The sequence below is a fragment of the Globicephala melas genome, chromosome 3 (assembly GCF_963455315.2).
Source record: "Globicephala melas chromosome 3, mGloMel1.2, whole genome shotgun sequence".
In the NCBI taxonomy this organism is placed as follows: domain Eukaryota; kingdom Metazoa; phylum Chordata; class Mammalia; order Artiodactyla; family Delphinidae; genus Globicephala; species Globicephala melas.
Genome location: NC_083316.1, coordinates 164444726 through 164462237, shown reverse-complemented (window position 1 = coordinate 164462237; position 17512 = coordinate 164444726). Strand labels below are relative to the sequence as shown.

Below are 17512 nucleotides of genomic sequence, written 5' to 3'. Positions count from 1 at the left end.
GCCACAGCTACTGAGCCTGTGCTCTAGAGCCCGTGAGCCACAACTACCGAGCCCGTGTGCCACAACTACTGAAGCCCATGCGCCTGGAGCCCGTGCTCTGCAACAAAAGAAGCCACCGCAATGAGAAACCCGCGCACCACAACGAAGAGTAGCCCCCGCTCACCGCAACTAGATAAAGCCCACATGCAGCAAAGACGACCCAACAGCCAAAAATAAATTTAAAAAAAAAGAAGCCCTCTTTGACTACCCCATTTAGAGTCGCCCCTGCTTGGGCACGCCCTAGCACAGTCCGTCCATTTCATTTTAGCATTTATCACTCTGCAATTGCCTTGTTTGTTTGCCATTGTTTATGATCTGAATTCCTCCACCAAAACATAAGCTCCCAGAGGCTGAGCCTGGCTTTTGTTCACTGCTCTGTCCGCAGCGCCTAAAACAGTGCCAGGCATCACACACACCCCGCAACACCCACATGCCCCGGATCTGCCCACATGCCCCGCCCCCGCCAGGTGTTCCCTGGCTCCCACAGGTGAGCTGTATACTTGTGGCCACCAACCCGCGGCCCTGCAGGATCCACACGCGGGCCTCCATTGTCTTCATTCCTGGGGTTCACACACTTGCAGGCTGTCTGATGGGGAAACACATCCCTCCCATGTGCACATGCCAACATTAAGAAAATGTTCCACATGTCCACATGCTGGCCCTGTCTGCGCCACGATCCACCATATTCCAAACCCACACATCCTGGTGGCCACACAGGCGCATGTCCTGCAGGCTTCATTGTCACACACATTGCCTTGTTCACACACTCTACAAGCATTCCTTGAGCACCTGTTGTGTGTCAGGAGCTGTTCCAGGAGATGGGGACACAGCTGTGACCAACACAGACAAAACCCCTGCCCTTGTGGAGCAGGTTGGGAAAACAGATGGTGGGTAGGCCAGAGGTAAGTGCTTAGTAGAAAAACAGGGAAGGGGGTGGGAGACCTGGGCTGGGGGTGCATTTTAAATAGAGGAGTCAGACATTACTGAGAAGATGACACTTGAGTGAAGACCTGAAGGAAGAGAGAGAAAGGGAAGAGCATTCAGGCAGAGGGAACAGCAAGTGCAAAGGCCCTGAGGTTGAACCTTACTTGATATTCCCAAGAAATAGCAGGGAAGCCTGTAAGGCTGCAACAGAATTAGTGAGGCGGAGAGCAGGAGGAAGTGATGGGGGCAAAGTGTGCAGGGCCTTGTGAACCTTGAGGAGGACTTGGGGTTTTACTCTGAGTCATGTGGGAATCTTGGAGGGCTCTGTGCTGGAGAAAGGCATATTCACTACTGTACTCACACCCCAAGCACTAGCTACCAAGGGCAGAGCAGGGACCTCTCATTGCCGCCCCCCGCCCGAAGACATCAGGCCCTCCACAACAGGGATGGACCAAACCCGTTTGAACCAGTGTGTGTGTAACATCCACTGCCTTCCAGGATCTCAGCCTGGAGTAAAGAGGAGGTCTGGGGAGTCCCCCAGCCAAGCCAAGACCCAGGTTTCCCAACAGACAGATTCAGCCTCCACCTGCCCTCCCACCCTCCTGCGCTCTCACCTCTCACGACCAAGACCCTGAGTTCAGCAAGGCCCGCAGCAGACACAAGAAGTCCGAGGAGGAGCTGAGGGTCCAGCAGGGCCTCTGAACTGGAGAAGGGGATAGGCTGGTGGGAGAGCAGGAGGGAGGAGGCTTGGTAACTACCCAGAGCCTGGGACTAGAGTGGTGATGCTGAGCCCAGGAGCTCCAAACTGTAAATATTTAGCATTTCCCATGTGAGAACTGAGGCAGAATTGCCAGACCCTCCTGCCCAGGCCACCAGAGCCTGATAACACAGTTCAGCGCCCTGGACGTTCCCCCCACAGCACAGCACAGAGCGTGGGAGGCTGCAGGCCCAGGGAGGCTGCATGGATCCCAGCCTCAGACATAGACAGGCAACCACACACACACACACACACACACACACACACACACACACCCCACAGAGAACAACAGTAGCGAATATCAGCGGCACCTGCAGCCTGTCAGGCATGACTCTAAACTCTACATTTTGTATCTCATTTAATCCTAGCAACCAGAGCTGGTTTCTGTATGTAGCCACATTTTACAGCAGAGAACGGAGCCTCAGAGAGGGTGAGCAACTTGCCTGTGGTCACACAGCCAAAGAAAGGATCGGCAATGGTATTCGGCCCAGGTAACATGGCTCCAGAACTCACACACATATACCACAACAGTCACACACACACCTCTGTGTGTGCACATAACAGTAGAGCACAAAGACACACACGGATACCCAATGAGACATGGAAACCACTGCACAAAGCAGCAAAGATAGACAGATGGAATCTGTGTGTGTGTATGTGTATGTGTGTGTGTCCGTGGATTTTCCCGGCACAGACAATTACAACAACATAACTGGAGGGAATTCCCTGGGGGTCCAGTGGTTAGGACTCAGCGCTTTCACTGCTGGGGCCCAGGTTCGATCCCTAGTCTGGGAACTAAGATCCCACAAGCCGCGTGGTACAGTCAAAAAAAATAAATAAATAAAGACACAACTGGAAATAGCACAGATTTAGGAAGCAACTATGTGTTCAAAATGTGGTCACAGGACTTCCCTGGTGGTGCAGTGGTTAAGAATCCGCCTGCCCATGCGGGGGACATAGGTTCGAGCCCTGGTCCAGGAAGATCCCACATGCCACGGAGCAACTAAGCCCGTGTGCCACAACAAGTGAGCCTGTGCTCTAGAGCCCTCGAGCCACAGCTACTGATCCCACGTGCCACAACTACTGAAGCCTGCGCGCCTAGAGCCCGTGCTCCACAACAAGAGAAGCCATCACAATGAGAAGCCCGTTCACCGCAACAAAGAGTAGCTCCCACTCGCTGCAACTAGAGAAAGCCTGCGTGCAGCAACGAAGACCCAACGCAGCCAAAAATTAATTAATTAATTAATTAATAATAATAATCTACCTGCCAATGCATGGGACACGGGTTCGAGCCCTGGTCCAGGAAGATCCCACATGCCACGGAGCAACTAAGCCCGTGCACCACAACTACTGAGCCTGCGCTCTAGAGCCCGCAAGCCACAGCTACTGAGCCCACGTGCCACAACTACTAGAGCCCGTGCACCTAGAGCCCGTGCTCTGCAACAAAGAGAAGCCACCACCATGAGAAGCCCGCGAAACGCAACAAAGAGTAGCCCCCGCTCACCGCAACTAGAGAAAGCCCACACGCAGCAACGAAGACCCAACGCAGCCAAAAATAAATTAATTAATTAAAAAAACAACAAAAACTAAAAACAAAATGCGGTCACACACGCACACACCACGACTTAAAGGAAAATACCCCGTGGGCTGAGCGTGTCTGTAAATCTGCATCAGGCATGTACACACCCAGGTACACATGGTCACACACTGGCAAGCGCAGAGACACAAATCAGGCACACGGCGAGCCCCTGATACCCGCCCACAGCCCAGCGCAAGTTTCCATTTATCTCCCACACACACTCTCACATCCTCACACAGGTCAGGTCCTGCAGGGCCGAAAACAGACAGAACAAAGTGACTCACGTAGAGCCCCCACCAGGCTAGGGTCTCCGACTTGTAAGAAGGCCTCCCCGACTAGCAGTCTCCTCCCATTTCCTACAGTCCTGAACTCGTAACCCGAGTGGCCTCCCGGGCTGAAGGAGGAAATGGTCGTCCCAGATCTGAGAGAGGCTGCCAGGCTGGGCTCCCGGCCTGGGCTGGCGCCCCCCCCACCACCACGCTGGGCCCCCTCCAGCTTCCCCCACTGGCAGCAGAGAGAGAAGAAACCTCCTAAGTCAAGGAGAGGGGATGACAGGAGGGAGAGAGAGTCAGAGAGACAGAGAAGGAGAAACGTCTGGGAGATCGGGAGAGAGATGGGAGATGGGGATAGAGATGAGAAGAGAGAAATGGGGATAGGGACAGACAGAGAGAGGAGAAAGATGGAAACTTACAGATGACGAAGGAGACAATTTTTGGCAAGTTCAAAGCTGGGGAGAGGGAGACAGAGACAGATGGAACAGGGAGAGAGATGTTGGGGGATCTCTTCCCCCCACCCGAAGGTTCTGGGGAAGAAGCCAGAGGCCTGAGGCCAAGGCTGGGGCTTTGAGCGGAAACTGGGAGGGGGTGAATTATTCACGAAGCTACCGCCTTGCTCTGAATTTCCAGAAGGTGATGTGGAATTTCCATCCCTCAGCCCGTCCGCAGACAGGGCCCCCGCGGGGGACAGCTGGTCCTCAGGACCTGGGGCCTAAATGAGTAACTGCCAAGGTGCTATCCCCTTTTCGGGTCCCCAAGTGCCTGGCGCCAGTGTGCCAAGTACTGTGCATACATCATCTCTCTTAATTCGCGGGTCAGAGAGGAAATGATGATCATCCTCACTTTGGGATACTTTAGGAGCCTTGGAGTGGAGAACGTGTGCCTCAAAGTCGCACAGCTGGTGGAAATGGCCGAGGCGGGATTCGAACCCATGGCTCATTTCGAACCGTGCCGCCCCCCCCCCCCCGCCCCGGTTTCCACAGAAACAGGCACCAGGTGTCTCCATAGCAACCCCTCCGAGGTTTCCCGCGACCTGGTGCGCAAGCCCATGTGGTGACGTCATCACGCAGCGGCGCCTCACGTAGTCGCCTCGCCGGCGCCGGAAGTGAGCTGTGCGGCGCCGGAAGCAGCCAGCAGAAGAGGCCTCGAGGAAGAGACGGTGGCATGGGGCAGTCGGGGCGGGTGAGGCGCGGCGGCCGGGAAAGCGGGCAGCGCGGGTGGGGTCCCGGCGGTGGCTGCAGTGCTCACCTCTTGCCTCTCGCCCCCGCAGTCCCGGCACCAGAAGCGGGCGCGCGCCCAGGCGCACCTCCGCAACCTCGAGGCCTATGCCGCACAGCCGCACTCTTTCGTGTTCTCTCGGGGCCGCGCGGGTCGCAGCGTCCGACAGCTCAGCCTGGACTTGCGGCGGGTCATGGAGCCGCTCACCGCCACCCGCCTGCAGGTCTGCATCGCCCAGCCCATCTCCACCCGCTGTGGGCCCCGTCCTCTGTGGGGATGGCTCCATCCTCGAAACCGCGCGAGGCCTCAGTCTCCCTAGCTGGAGAAAGGAGCCCTTAATGGGGACCATCGTGGCTGCCTCTCAGGGCTTTGAGTGGCAGCAGCGAGGGCGAGCAGATGAACCGCGCGCAGCTTGGCTGGGTGCCTAGGACTGGTGGTTAAGAGGGGACTCAGGAATCAGCAAAGCTGGCTTCTCTCAAAAGCCTCGGTCAAGTTACTTAACCTGTCTGGGCCTCAGCTGGCTGTCGAGGGACAGAGGCGGTGCTCAGATTCAAGTCTGACTGGCTCTAGAGGCCAAGAGCATTGCACTCTTCTCTCCTCCCCCCTTCTTCCGAGGGTTAAATGCAAGAAAGGGCATAACAGCTTAAGCGTATAGGCTTTGTTCAATAAGGGGATATCAGTCATCATCCCTTTTTCTTTTTATCGTTTCCAGATTCGAAAGAAAAACTCTCTGAAAGATTGTGTGGCAGTGGCTGGGCCCCTTGGGGTCACACACTTCCTGATCTTGAGCAAAACGGAGACCAGTGTCTACTTTGTGAGTGGATGCTCTCACCCTTCACTCCCCCACCCCCTCCTCCTCCCCCAGCTCTCATGATGACCCCTTGTGCCTCTGAGCTGCCGTGATTCTGGCTTCAAAGTAAACGCTCTGAAGAGATGGGCAGAGGTTCGCATTCCCTCTGCTCCCTAGTTGGACACCTTGACCCTCACTGATCCTTTTTTTCTGTAGAAGCTGATACGCCTCCCGGGAGGCCCTACCTTAACCTTCCGGATCAACAAGGTAAGGACTAGAGGTGGTATGAGGCCTCCGAGGGGTAGGAGCTGGGTTTGGGGATTGCCCCAGCCACGTGTGCTTGGCAGTTATCCACTCGTCACCCTGTCCTGCAGTACACCTTGGTGCGTGATGTGGTTTCTTCGCTGCGACGTCACCGCATGCACGAGCAGCAGTTTGCCCACCCTCCTCTCCTGGTGCTCAACAGCTTTGGCCCCCACGGCATGCACGTGAAGCTCATGGCCACCATGTTCCAGAACCTGTTCCCCTCCATCAACGTGCACAAGGTGGGCTGGGCCAGGCAACAGTTACCACGCACGGGCCCTTGGGTTGATTGCTCAGTCTTCACCTCCTAGCATTGAGGGTGAGAACTCCGGGTTCTGAGGTCGAATCCCACTCATAGCGTTCTGTGACACTGCGCAAGAGGCTTCCTCCATGAGCTGCCGTCCCATCTAGCAGGTGGAAAACTATGCCCATAGTGCTTTATTTCCTAAATGCACGTTGAGTGCTGGTCTAAGTAGAGTAGCGTGTATTGTGGCTCCATTTTACAGAGGGGGAAACTGAGGCTGACAGAGGTGAAGTCACTAGTCTCAGGTCAGATACGAGGGAGAAGAAGGCAGGACCAGATTTTTAAATTTGTCTGGCAGCAGAGCCCCTGCTTCTAATCTGTGGCACCAGTGGATCTCAAATTAGCCTTGTTAGATGCCAGTCACCAGGAAGTCCGGTGTCGACGGCCTCAGTGGGCCTCGGACCCAGGATTTCTAGCCAACGTCCAGGTAGCCCATGGACACCAACTGCAGCCCCATCCATCCCTGCAGTGCTCTCAGCACTCTGTGCCCTTTTACTGTGAGGTTTCAGGAGTGCAGCCATAGCCGGGGCTTGGCACGGGCTCCAGCACACAGTGGGGCCTGGGTGCAGCTCACGTGGCGCCATGCTTTCTCTTCTCTCCCTTCCAGGTGAACCTGAACACCATCAAGCGCTGCCTTCTCATCAACTACAACCCTGACTCCCAGGAGCTGGATTTCCGCCATTAGTGAGTCTGGGGTGGGGTGGGGTGGCGGGTGTGGCCCCGCTCTGCAGCTGATGACAGCACGGCTGCTGAGCCTCTGTGATTGGGTAGTTTCAAAGTATACGCTCCGATGGACCATGGAAAGGGTGTGTGGGGGTGGAGCTGCCCCGCGACCCCATGGCTCCTGACCCCCGTTCTCCCTCGCTCTGACCCCTGCAGTAGCATCAGAGTTGTCCCTGTGGGTGCAAGTCGTGGGATGAAGAAACTGCTTCAGGAGAAGTTCCCCAACATGAGTCGCTTGCAGGACGTCAGTGAGCTGCTGGCCACGTGAGGAGGGCTCAGGGTGGGGGCAGGGGGCCACCGCACGCCAGCGGGCCCCAGAGCTGTCCCAGGAGCCCGGGATCCCCTGCTGAGCCCCGTGTGTGCCCCACACAGGGGCGCAGGGCTGTCCGAGAGTGAAGCAGAGCCGGACGGCGAGCACAACATCACGGTGCTGCCCCAGGCCGTGGCAGGGCGCGGCAACATGCCAGCCCAGCAGAGCGCAGTGCGGCTCACCGAGGTGAGGCCCCGCCCAGGCAGGCCCGGTGGCTTCCCCCAGTCTCAAGGAGGGACTGACACACACTCCCCCAACCCCCTTCCCCGTTCCTCCAGATCGGGCCTCGGATGACACTGCAGCTCATCAAGATCCAGGAGGGTGTAGGAGAAGGGAACGTGCTGTTCCACAGTTTTGGTGAGGACGGGGCTGGAGGGGCACCGGGGTCTGAGGCCTGATCGAAGGTGGGTCTCAAGGTACTGGGGGGCTCACCTGGATCTTGGTGAAGGCCTCAGTGGCTGTCTCTTCCCATTTAGTGCACAAAACAGAGGAGGAACTGCAGGCCACCCTGGCAGCCAAGGAGGAGAAGCTGCGGCTCAAGGCCCAGAGGCAGGACCAGCAGGCCCAGAACGTTCAGCGCAAGCGAGAGCAGCGAGAGGCCCACAGGTGTGTGGTCGCCAGGCGGATGAGGCGGGGTCCTGGGCGCAGGCTGCCACGTTGACCAGTGTTCCTCCTCCAGGAAGAAGAGCCTGGCGGGCATGAAGCGGGCACAGGCAGAGGCTGATGGGGACAGTGATGCAGAGGACCCCGGGGCCCCTGCAGAGGCAGAGGGGGTCAGCCAGCAAGAGGAAGAGGAGGATGAGGCCGAGTATTTCCGCCAGGCTGTGGGCGAGGAGCCTGATGAGGGTGTGTGGCAGGCAGGGGTCAGTGTAGCTGGGCACCATGGGCTTGTCTGTCCCTGTGCCCTGGTGGCCCTGACACAGTCTCTTCCCACAGACATGTTCCCAAAGGCAGCCAAGTGGAGGCGGCCTGCCGGGCCCCCAGGCAAGAAGCGACGGGTAAAGGAACGGAAGCCTGACCGAGGCAGTGACCGGAGGCCTCCAAAGGCCAAAGGCAGACACCCAGGGGCCCAGGCCAAGGTGGGACCCAGAGGGGCTGCCCGGGACCACAGGCGAGGCCGACCGTGGCCACCTAAGAGAGTAGCCTGAGGCCAAGCCTGGGTGGCAGGTGGAATGCCCCAGATTGGGGCCTGAGACATGCTGCCCTGGGCTCCCCATCTCCTGGGCCTCCAGGTGCAGCCCTCGGTTTCCTTTCATAAAGGAGAACTGTTTTCCTAACCTCCCCCTCTAATAAACTGATTTCTCATGAGTCTTAGTCTGTGCTTGAAATGGGGGGCCTGGTTTCTGCCCGAAGCCTGGGCCCATTTCCCCGACCCTGGGCAGTGGAGGTGCAGGGCCTTGTTTCACAGGCAAGGGTGACGGGCAGATTTGACCCTGCTTTGGTGCCTTGGCATCCTGGGCCCCTCCCCCAGCCTAGCAAAGGCCCCCACAAGCAGATGGGCCAGCTCTGGAGGATTGGGTGTCATGAGGAAGGAAACCGGGGGTGGAAGTGAGGCGTGTGCCCAGACCAGCTCTGCAGGCTGAAGAAGGTGCTGCTGGGAAGGGGAAGGGCCAGCAGCGCTGCTAGTAGCTCAGCAAAGGACCGTGTGCAGCACAGCACACTGGGCTGCAGACCCAGAGGCAGGCCACGCGGGCCATGGCCACCACCACCTCAGGTGAGGAGCCAGCACTGCTGTGAGCCAGGCACACATCCAGGGCCATGGGGGTGGAGGCGGCCGGCTCCTGGAGGGCAGAGGGGAGAAGGGGTTTAGAATCACGTCTGGACCGACTTCCTCCCAGGGCAGAGGGATGGGATAGGAAGGCAGAAGTGAGAGTGGGGTAGCCGACCGGGTCAGGGAAGGGGTACATGCACCTCGCACAGAGCTCCTGGCCAGCCTGCTGGACCAACTGGGAACAGGCCAATTCTCAGGTTGGAAAGTTGAGGCTGAGTGGGGTGTGTAAAGGGTCAACTGCAGAGCTCAGCTTCCCCCCGCACTGCTCAGTCCCAGGTGCTGTTCTGGGCACTGGGAAGCCAGTAGCAGGGCACTGCCTCACCCTCAGGAGGGAACATTCTGGGGATTTTTCTTACAGTGATCAGATGGAGTGACAAGCTGTGGCAAAAATATAAGCAGGGTAGGGGACCAAGGGTGCAGTCACAACGTTAGAGTGATCTCAGGTCCTCTCTCAGGACCAGACAAGGAGGAGGTGAGTGGGACAGCCTTAAGGATGCCTGTTGCCTGTGACTCAGCCGGTGCAAAGGCCCTGAGGCAGGCTGTGACTTAAGGAACAGCCAGGACACTGCGGTCCCAGGGAGCTGGGAGTGGGAAATGAGAGCCCTGGTGGGGTGGGAGGGATAGCTCCTGCAGGGCCTTGTGCGAAAAGGTGAGCGCTGGCTTTTCTTCCATGTGAGGAGGAAGCCGGGGAGGGCTGGGAGGATAGGGATGTGACCTGTCTCAGGTGTCCTTTGGAGGATGTGAGAGAACAGATGGGTGAGGGCCAGAGCAGGGAGACCCGAGTGCAGCCAACAGGTAGATGGTGGGGGCTGGACTTGGGTGACACTAAGGGGGTGACGACTGTCAGATCGGACTGGGAGTTGTGTAGTGGGTGGGATACTCACCTGGGTTCCCTCTCCTCCACACCAGGCCCCGATGGCTCTGGGTGGTCACTGCCGGGTTACATGCGTCCCTGGTTCTTTTCCTTTACTTTTATTATTATTTATTTATTTGGCTGCATTGGGTCTTCATTGCTGCGCGCGGGCTTTCTCTAGTTGCGGCGAGTGGGGGCCACTCTTCGTTGTGGTGGGCGGGCTTCTCATTGTGGTGGCTTCTCTTGTTGCAGAGCACCAGCTCTAGGCGCACAGGCTTCAGTAGCTGTGGCTTGCGGGCTCTAGAGCGCAGGCTCAGTAGTTGTGGTGCACAGGCTTAGTTGCTTAGTGGCATGTGGGATCTCCCCGGACCAGGGCTCAAACCTGTGTCCCCTGCATTGGCAGGTGGATTCTTTTTTTATTTATTTATTTATTTATTTATTTGCGGTACGCGGGCCTCTCACTGCTGTGGCCTCTCCCGTTGCGGAGCACAGGCTCCGGACGCGCAGGCTCAGCGGCCATGGCTCACAGGCCCAGCCACTCCGTGGCATGTGGGATCTTCCCGGACCAGGGCACGAGCCCGTGTCCCCTGCATCGGCAGGCGGACTCCCAACCGCTGCGCCACCAGGGAAGCCCCGGCAGGTGGATTCTTAAACCACTGCGCCACCGGGGAAGCCTGCATCCCTGCTTCTTGCTCCAACTGGTTCTTGATGGTGCGGGACACAGAGAGTGGCTGAATGAAGGACTGTGCTTCTAACCGCTCTGGGCCTCTTCGTACAGATTCCCTCTGTACGAAGGAGCTGTGGTTGGCCCCCCTCTCCTGGGTGTGGAAAAGTACTCAGCGGAGTATGCCCCGCAAAGGGCTCCTGGCGCACAGCCGGTATGGGTGTCACAGTGTTTCCGACTCTGAAGGCGGTGGGAGCCATGGTCAGAGACATGATGCAGCAACGCTCTCTGCCCCAGGTCCCACACACTGCCCAGCCAACTTCTCAGCGGCTGCTGACCACATCCTCAGCGGTTTCCAGGAAGACTTTCTGTGGCCCATGCTGGTGGCTGTGTTTCTGGTGGCCTTGGCTGGCAACAGCCTGGCCCTGTACCGCTTCTGCACCCAGGACCATCGCCCTTGGCACCCAGCCGTGATCTTCTCAGCCCAGCTGGCAGTCAGCGACCTGCTCTATGCCCTGACGCTGCCCCCACTGGCCGCCTACTTCTACCCACCCAAACACTGGAGCTACGGGGAGACTGCCTGCCGCCTGGAGCGCTTCCTCTTCACCTGCAACCTGCTGGGCAGCGTCATCTTCATCACCTGCATCAGCCTCAACCGCTACCTGGGCATTGTCCACCCCTTCTTCACCCACCGCCAACTGCGGCCCAAGCACGCCTGGGCTATCAGTGCTGCTGGCTGGGCACTGGCAGCCCTGCTGGCCGCACCCATGCTCAGCTTCTCCCACCTGAGTGGGCCACAGCAGGAAGGAAAGTGCACTGTGGACAGGCCCCTTGCCTGCATCAAGTGCCTGGGGACAGCAGATGACAAGCAGCTTGAGGCCTACAGGGTCTACAGCCTGGCGCTCGTGGCTCTGGGCTGCGGCCTGCCGCTGCTGCTCAGCCTGGTGGCCTACGGCGCCCTCGGGCAGGCCGTGCTGCAGAGCCACGGCATGACAGCGGCCAACAAGCTGCACGTGATGATGCTGGTGGCCGGTGGCATTGCCCTCTACGCTAGTTCCTATGTGCCCTACTACGTCACAGGGGTGCTCAACGTGTATGCCCGGCAGCGCTGGAGAGCCCTCTGCCCAGGCTTTGCAAGTGTGGCCCAGGCTAAGGCGGCACTGAGCTGGAGGACGTACGTGGCCCATCAGGTAACACGGGGCCTCGTTCCCCTGGCCATCTGCGTACACCCGCTGCTCTACATGGCTGTGGTGCCCAGCCTGGACTGCTGCTGCCGACGCTGCCCTGGCTGCGGGCAGGGGCAGGCCCCAGAGAACATGGAGTGCTCCGGCCAAGCCCTGCCTCTCAATGTCACAGCCACCCCCAAAACCTCGGGGCCCCAGTCCCCTGAGTTGAGTCCGTGACCTGGCCCATCTTCAGCCCCCTCCTCATCACGAGACACCGGGACCCAGCAGCAGAATGGAGGCTGAGAGCACAGCAGGCCCCTGGCTCTGATCCCCCAAGAGGCCCTGAGTCAAAACTTCCTCCCCAAGGAAAGGCCTGCAGTGGGACCAGGGAGTGCCCAAGCCAGAGCAGCAGGAATCGCCACCCGCAGCAGTAACCCTGGGCAGGGCCAGGGAGCAAACCCACAACAGAGGGGGAAGGCGGGGAGGAGGCCTGGCCCCGCCCACCACAGTGTGAGTGACATCTGCGAATAAATGGAACAGCACAGGGTGGTGGAGATCTTTTATTGCCCTCGGAGCCCCCTGCTTCCGGAGGCTGCCCTCTGCCACTGAAGGGTCCCGGGGGCTGGGGGCCGAGCAGCAGCAGCCGGCTTAGTTGGTTGACGGCCTAGAGAGAGAAACACGAGGTGGCTGAGGATGGGAAGTATGGGGGCTTCCGACCCCTAAGGGAATCCCAAGAGCACACCCTACACCCACACCACAGGGAACTCAACGGGGATGAGGGGGACAGGGCAGGACGAGACCGGGTGGCAGCGCAGAGCACACGACGAGCCAGACCGGCGGGAAGGCCCCGCCGCGCATGGGCCGGGCGCCCCTCCGTAAGAGGAGAAGGACAGTAAATGACCTGCGCCCCAGGACAGCCTTTGCGGCTGTTAACCTGGCCTGGGACCTGCAGTCAGCCTGAGCGTCTGTGGGCCGTGACACCGTGGGGGGGGCGGGGGAAGGCAGGGGTCTCACTTGGCCCACTCGACGTTGAGGATGAGGTGGTCGTAGCCGAAGCCGGACACCCCGGCAATGGCGCGAGCGGCGTCCTCGCGGCGGTGGAAGCTGATGAAGGCAAAGCCCTGGGGGAGGGGGTGGGGTCAGGGACGCTCAAGGCACAACTGGGACCTATGGAGGACCCCTCCCCGCCCCCTGGCCGCCAGCCCACCTTGGACTGGCCGGTGGTCTTGTCCTTTGCCAGGTAGATGCGGGAGATGGAGCCGAAGGGCCGGAAGAGCTCCTGCAGGTCGGTCTCACGAGTGTCCTCGGACAGGTTGGTGACGCGGATGGTGGCATTGTCGTCGGCTGGGCAGGCAAGGAGAGGCATCTGTAAGGGGCCGGCCCCACCCGCGGGATAATCACAGGGTGCAGGGAGGTGCCCGCCCGCCGGCCCAGTGCCAGGGTGCTCGCCACCTCACCTCTGCGGTTGGGCTGCATGGATTCCCCGCGGCGGCTGGCTCCATCCCGCAGGCTCGGAGGCACATACTTCCCTGTCTTGTTCTGAGTGGCCGGCACAGGCTCCAGCTCTGGAGACCAAAAGCAAGGCCCAGTCAGGCCTCCCCGGCACAGACCTGCCCCAGGATGCTGGCGGCTCCAGCCACGGCCCCGCCCAAGCACCATCTGTCAAACCACAGGTGATCGGTTGATTCCTTCAAAGCCTCGTGGTCACGACTTAAAGGTCATATGCAGGAAGCTGACACCACCTCAACACCCTGCCGGCGGCACAGGAAGAGCAAGAGAACCCACAGGGGTTGACAGCAATGTCCAGCCTCACAACACATGGGAAGACAGGTACACAGGGTTAGGGACAGCCCCCAGGTACCTGCCCCTGGGCAGGTGACAAGTGGCTGCTCACCTGGGTGAGTCTGCTCCTTGGTGTGGGCGTGCAAACACAGTGCACTCAAGTCAGGAAACTCACAGACACACCCGGGGAACAACCGTCTCCCCACCACTCACGGTGTATGTAGTCACACACGCGGCTGTGCCCACGAGCGGCTCTCACGGCCCCCAGTGAGGAGAGTCAGGTGACATCACCAGCAGTCAGAGCACCCACCTGCCAGTCTCTCTCACACAAACGAACGTGGCCTGTGGTCACAGCCTTGCAGTGCGGACACTGTTGTGTGGGAGACGACAGCCCCAGCAGTGGCGGTCCCGTTCAGACACCAGGTGACGACCCACGACTCTCCCAGAGGCGCACACAATCCCTGTCCTCCACCCCACAGCCTGCCAGCCGCATCCCCGGGCCCTGGCACCTCCGGGCAGCTTCTCCTTCTCGCCAGTGGACAGGCCCAGCTGCTCGGCCAGCTCCTTCTGCATGGGCCCCAGTGTGTCCTTGTAGGGGCAGCGGGTGGTCCAGTGGTCACCCTTGCAGATGCGGCAGGACACAATCTTCTGGCCCTTGAGCTTGTTCATCGGGTCCTCCTCTTCCTGGCAGTTCAGATCCTGGTGGGGCAGGTCAGAGCAGCTCAGACTGGGCTGGCACAACCCCGACACCACCACCACCCTGGCCACCAGCCTCTTGGCCCACTTACCTCTTTGCTGGTGATGAATGTCATGGATACATCATCACTGACAGTGGTGGTGGCCACATTGGGCCCTGGTGGGTCAAACTCTGAGTTCCCAAACTTCTTCCAGTTCTGAGCTCAGGGCGGGATAGGGGACAGGTTAAGGCAAGGACAAATGCGACCCCCTCCACTGGCACCCTAGACTTACAAGCGCCACCTCCAGGGTGTCTGGGCCTTGAACCCCACTCAACACCCTCCCCAAATGCTCCTCAAAGCAGTGGTGATGACAGTTCCTGTTCCCTGAGTGCCTGCCAGGCCCTAGCTTCACACCAGCTCCAGGAGGCAAGGGCAGCTCTCAGCCCCATGTTCCAGATGAGAGAACTGAGGCTCAGGGGGGAAACAGCTCCACAGCCAACAGCTCCTGGTGGGGGCCGTGCAGGTAGCGGACCAGCCCCCACCATGGAGTGATGCGCAGGGGTGTGCAGGGTCACCCAGACTTCCAGGGGCCTTGAGCTAATTAAACAACCTGAACCTCAACTTCCTCCCCTATAAAAAAAGGGACCACAATGCTCCCCACACCTCCCAGGAATGCTACGGGGACTGAATGAGAAAATACTTCCTGCAAAGCACCTGGGTCTAACACAGAGAAAGTACGCCGGGAATTGTGCCACATGTATTTATTGCTATCACTTCTTCTGCTGTGACAGCCACCTGAGGGGAAGGCTTGGCTCTGTTCCTCCTGGTAGACAACCCAAGAGGAGTAAGAATCAAGCCCACCCACTGCTGCACCTGCTGGACTTTTCAGGGCCCCCCACAGACTACAAACAGGCCTCAGTTCTGCTCCAGTAAAACAAGTGCAAACAGTTAAACCCCACTTCTAAAAATAAAGGTACCGGGGAAAAGGATTCCTATTTTTCTCTGAGTCAGCCCTGGAGGCGCCCCCAAGACAGGGGAAGAAGGGTCTTACCTTCCTCCCCTTTCTTTTTTTTTTTTATTCTTTTCTATTTTTGGCCACACTACGCGGCATGTGGGCTCTTAGTTCCCCGACCGGGGATTGAAGCCATGTGTCCTGCAGTGGACGCGCAGAGCCCTAACCACTGGACTGCCAGGGAAGTCCTTACCTTCCTTCTTGCCACAGCCTTTGAAGCCTTCCGGGTCTCAATTCTGAAGGTGCGAACAATCTGTAGACAGAAGGGAAGACGTGTGGGCTTCCAGCTCCTCAAGGTTCCTGGGGCCAGGGGATCTTCCTTATCAATGCACCCAACACACATCATTCTCTCCTTGTCCAAATGCCCCCAAGCAAAGGGCACCCACCTCTTCCCCAGCCTCACCTTGAACTTCTTGCCATCCTCATCTATCTTGTACTCAGTCAGTGTCTTGATGTTTCCATTGATGACCTCCTTGGGAGACGGCAGTGGAGCTGGGAGAGGGGAAGACACAAGAGGAACTGAGCCCTGGGGAACGGGAACCAGGCAGGAAGGCGGCTGGGGAGAAGAGGCAGCCCAGGGACGGAGAGGAGTCTGTCACTCACCTCCCGGCAATAGTTCAGGCTCTGGGCTGGTATCCCCGGTGGCCAGAGGGATCCCCTTGAGGAGCTCGCTGGTGACACATTTGTCTGTGAAAGGGAGTGTAGGGAACAGGGATTAGATAGAGAGGCAAGAGCTCCCAAACCGAAATGGAGGGAACTTTGGGATGATGTCCGCACCAAGAGTTGAGAAAGGCGGGACCGAGGGCAGACGACTGGCCAGGAAGTGTCCTGGGATAGCCGTCTGGGGACACGAAGCTGGCTGTAGCAACTTCCAGCAATGGCAAGCATAGGGGATCCCTGGCACCCGGGCGCTAGTACAAAGGCAGGAGGGAGGCTGTTACAACTTCCTCCCCGGAGAAGGGGAGCAGCTGTGCTGGGATCAAGGATTTGGGCGGTGGCATGGGAGGAAGAGGTGAACGTCCGGAATTGGAGATAGGCTGGCCCGGATAAGGATGGCGCGGGGCAGGGGCTGGCCGTGAGGGGAGATGCAGGGTCAGACGGCGGTGCCAGGGTGGGGGATTGGAACAGGCAGCAGTGACGGCCTGGAGGGCTGGCTGTGGTGATCGGGGGCGACAGGGCAGACTCACCGTCCTCTCCCTCCTCTTCCACCTGATCGGCCCAACTGGGCTTCGAACTGCGGGGACAAGTTGGCCAGGAGGAGGGCTGGATGAGGCGCGGCCCGGCTCCCGCGGCCTCGGCGCATCCAGATTCTATAATACCCCCTAGAACGCCCAGTCCGCCTCCCAAGCCTCCCTCCATGACCCCAGACTCACTCAAAGTCTCCGGTCGGCATTGGGACACCTTCTCCACGCAGCCCAAGCCTGGGCCAAAGACCGGAAGTGGGAGGAGCACGAGACTTCCGATTCCGCTGCCTAGAGCAGCCCAACCGCTGTGCCCCACAGCGCCACCGTACGGACGGAGGTAGAGGCGCCGGCTGTGTGAGAGGTTGGGAGCTGGTACCCTGCTAGGTAGCTGAATAGAAGCGTATCTCATTTACGTTTTTTAAAAAATTAAAAATTAATAATAACAACAAAGCTCAGTTATTGAGCTTTCACTGTTTGCAGGAACTGTGGGGAGAAATTATTATTTCCATTTTGCAGCTGAAGAAACCAAGGCTCGTCTTCCTTGTCTGGAAAGAGATTTCCTGATTCAAATGATCAAGATGTCGTGGCTCCCTCAACCATTCTTCCTCCTTTAGTAACTTTTTTTTTTTTTCAGCTGCGCCACGGGGCATACAGGATCTTAGTTCCCCAATCAGGGATCAAACCCGGGTCCCCTGAAGTGGAAGCGCAGAGTCCTAACCACTGGACCACCAGGGAATTCACAGTAACATTCTTGGCTCCCTGGAATGATCTTTTCCATTTACTTGTTTACTGTCCAGCTCTCCCTCTAGAGCATGCATTCTCAATGGGAGTGATATGGCTCCCAAGAGGGCCAAAACTAATTCTTGGGTGGCGAAAACAAAACAAAACAGAACAAAAAAACCTTAGACATGACAATGGCTTGTGGCCCTCCAAAGCCAACCCTCCCTGACAAAATCTTATTCCTAAACATTTAATTTCTGTTGTTAGGGAGAAATTAAATGTAATTAGATTAAAACTGATTTAAATTAAAGATAATTCTATTTTTCTCCTATAGAGAGGCAATAATGAAAAAAATAGTAAAAACTGCTGTAGACTGCTGCAGAAAGCAGACATCTGCCTGTTTCATTCATCTCTGGGTCCCCAGCACCCACAGGGTATCTGAACTTAGTGCTCAATTAATG

The 17512-nt window shown here is 58.3% G+C and overlaps 2 protein-coding genes and 2 non-coding genes across 5 annotated transcripts; 3 read left to right on the top strand and 1 right to left on the bottom strand.

Moving 5' to 3' along the window:
• Nucleotides 1-4653: 4653 nt before the first annotated feature.
• LOC115865176 (suppressor of SWI4 1 homolog) lies at nt 4654-12212 on the top strand. Of its 2 annotated transcripts, XM_030879618.2 has the most exons (13): nt 4654-4756; nt 4845-5015; nt 5505-5606; nt 5799-5849; nt 5957-6127; nt 6797-6873; nt 7069-7176; nt 7285-7408; nt 7501-7579; nt 7699-7828; nt 7902-8068; nt 8159-8245; nt 10808-12212. In XM_030879618.2, the coding sequence occupies exons 1-13, from the start codon at nt 4739-4741 to the stop codon at nt 11911-11913; spliced, it is 2391 nt and encodes a 796-aa protein (XP_030735478.2). In that variant the 5' UTR covers nt 4654-4738; the 3' UTR covers nt 11914-12212. The 2 variants fall into 2 exon arrangements, with proteins under 2 accessions (XP_030735478.2, XP_030735477.2); XM_030879617.2 differs by lacking the exons at nt 4654-4756; nt 4845-5015; nt 5505-5606; ... (7 more) ...; nt 7902-8068; nt 8159-8245 and adding an exon at nt 8810-8936.
• Nucleotides 5651-5736, top strand: LOC115865571 (small nucleolar RNA SNORD105). Its single transcript, XR_004044354.1, has one exon. It is a non-coding gene; the product is annotated as a small nucleolar RNA SNORD105 (small nucleolar RNA).
• On the top strand, nt 6911-6990 carry LOC115865573 (small nucleolar RNA U105B). Its single transcript, XR_004044356.1, has one exon. It is a non-coding gene; the product is annotated as a small nucleolar RNA U105B (small nucleolar RNA).
• Nucleotides 12213-12222: 10 nt separating the features above from the next.
• EIF3G (eukaryotic translation initiation factor 3 subunit G) lies at nt 12223-16587 on the bottom strand. Its single transcript, XM_030879619.2, has 11 exons — nt 16521-16587; nt 16335-16381; nt 15751-15834; nt 15551-15639; nt 15341-15400; nt 14247-14351; nt 13968-14157; nt 13134-13241; nt 12884-13020; nt 12691-12797; nt 12223-12340 (listed from the first exon to the last, which is right to left on the bottom strand). The coding sequence occupies exons 1-11, from the start codon at nt 16538-16540 to the stop codon at nt 12325-12327; spliced, it is 963 nt and encodes a 320-aa protein (XP_030735479.1). The 5' UTR covers nt 16541-16587; the 3' UTR covers nt 12223-12324.
• Nucleotides 16588-17512: the final 925 nt, after the last annotated feature.

Bases quoted from the DNA above. Each gene is read 5' to 3' on its own strand.
- LOC115865176 (XM_030879618.2), top strand. The intron at 5,850-5,956 runs GTAAGGACTAGA...CCTGTCCTGCAG, and splicing joins TAACCTTCCGGATCAACAAG to TACACCTTGGTGCGTGATGT. The intron at 7,580-7,698 runs GTGAGGACGGGG...CTTCCCATTTAG, and splicing joins CGTGCTGTTCCACAGTTTTG to TGCACAAAACAGAGGAGGAA.
- EIF3G (XM_030879619.2), bottom strand. From the start codon at position 16,540: ATGCCGACCGGAGACTTTGA. The intron at 13,242-13,967 runs GTGCCAGGGCCC...TTTGGTCTCCAG, and splicing joins GAAGGAGAAGCTGCCCGGAG to AGCTGGAGCCTGTGCCGGCC. The intron at 13,021-13,133 runs GTGAGGTGGCGA...TTGCCTGCCCAG, and splicing joins CATGCAGCCCAACCGCAGAG to CCGACGACAATGCCACCATC.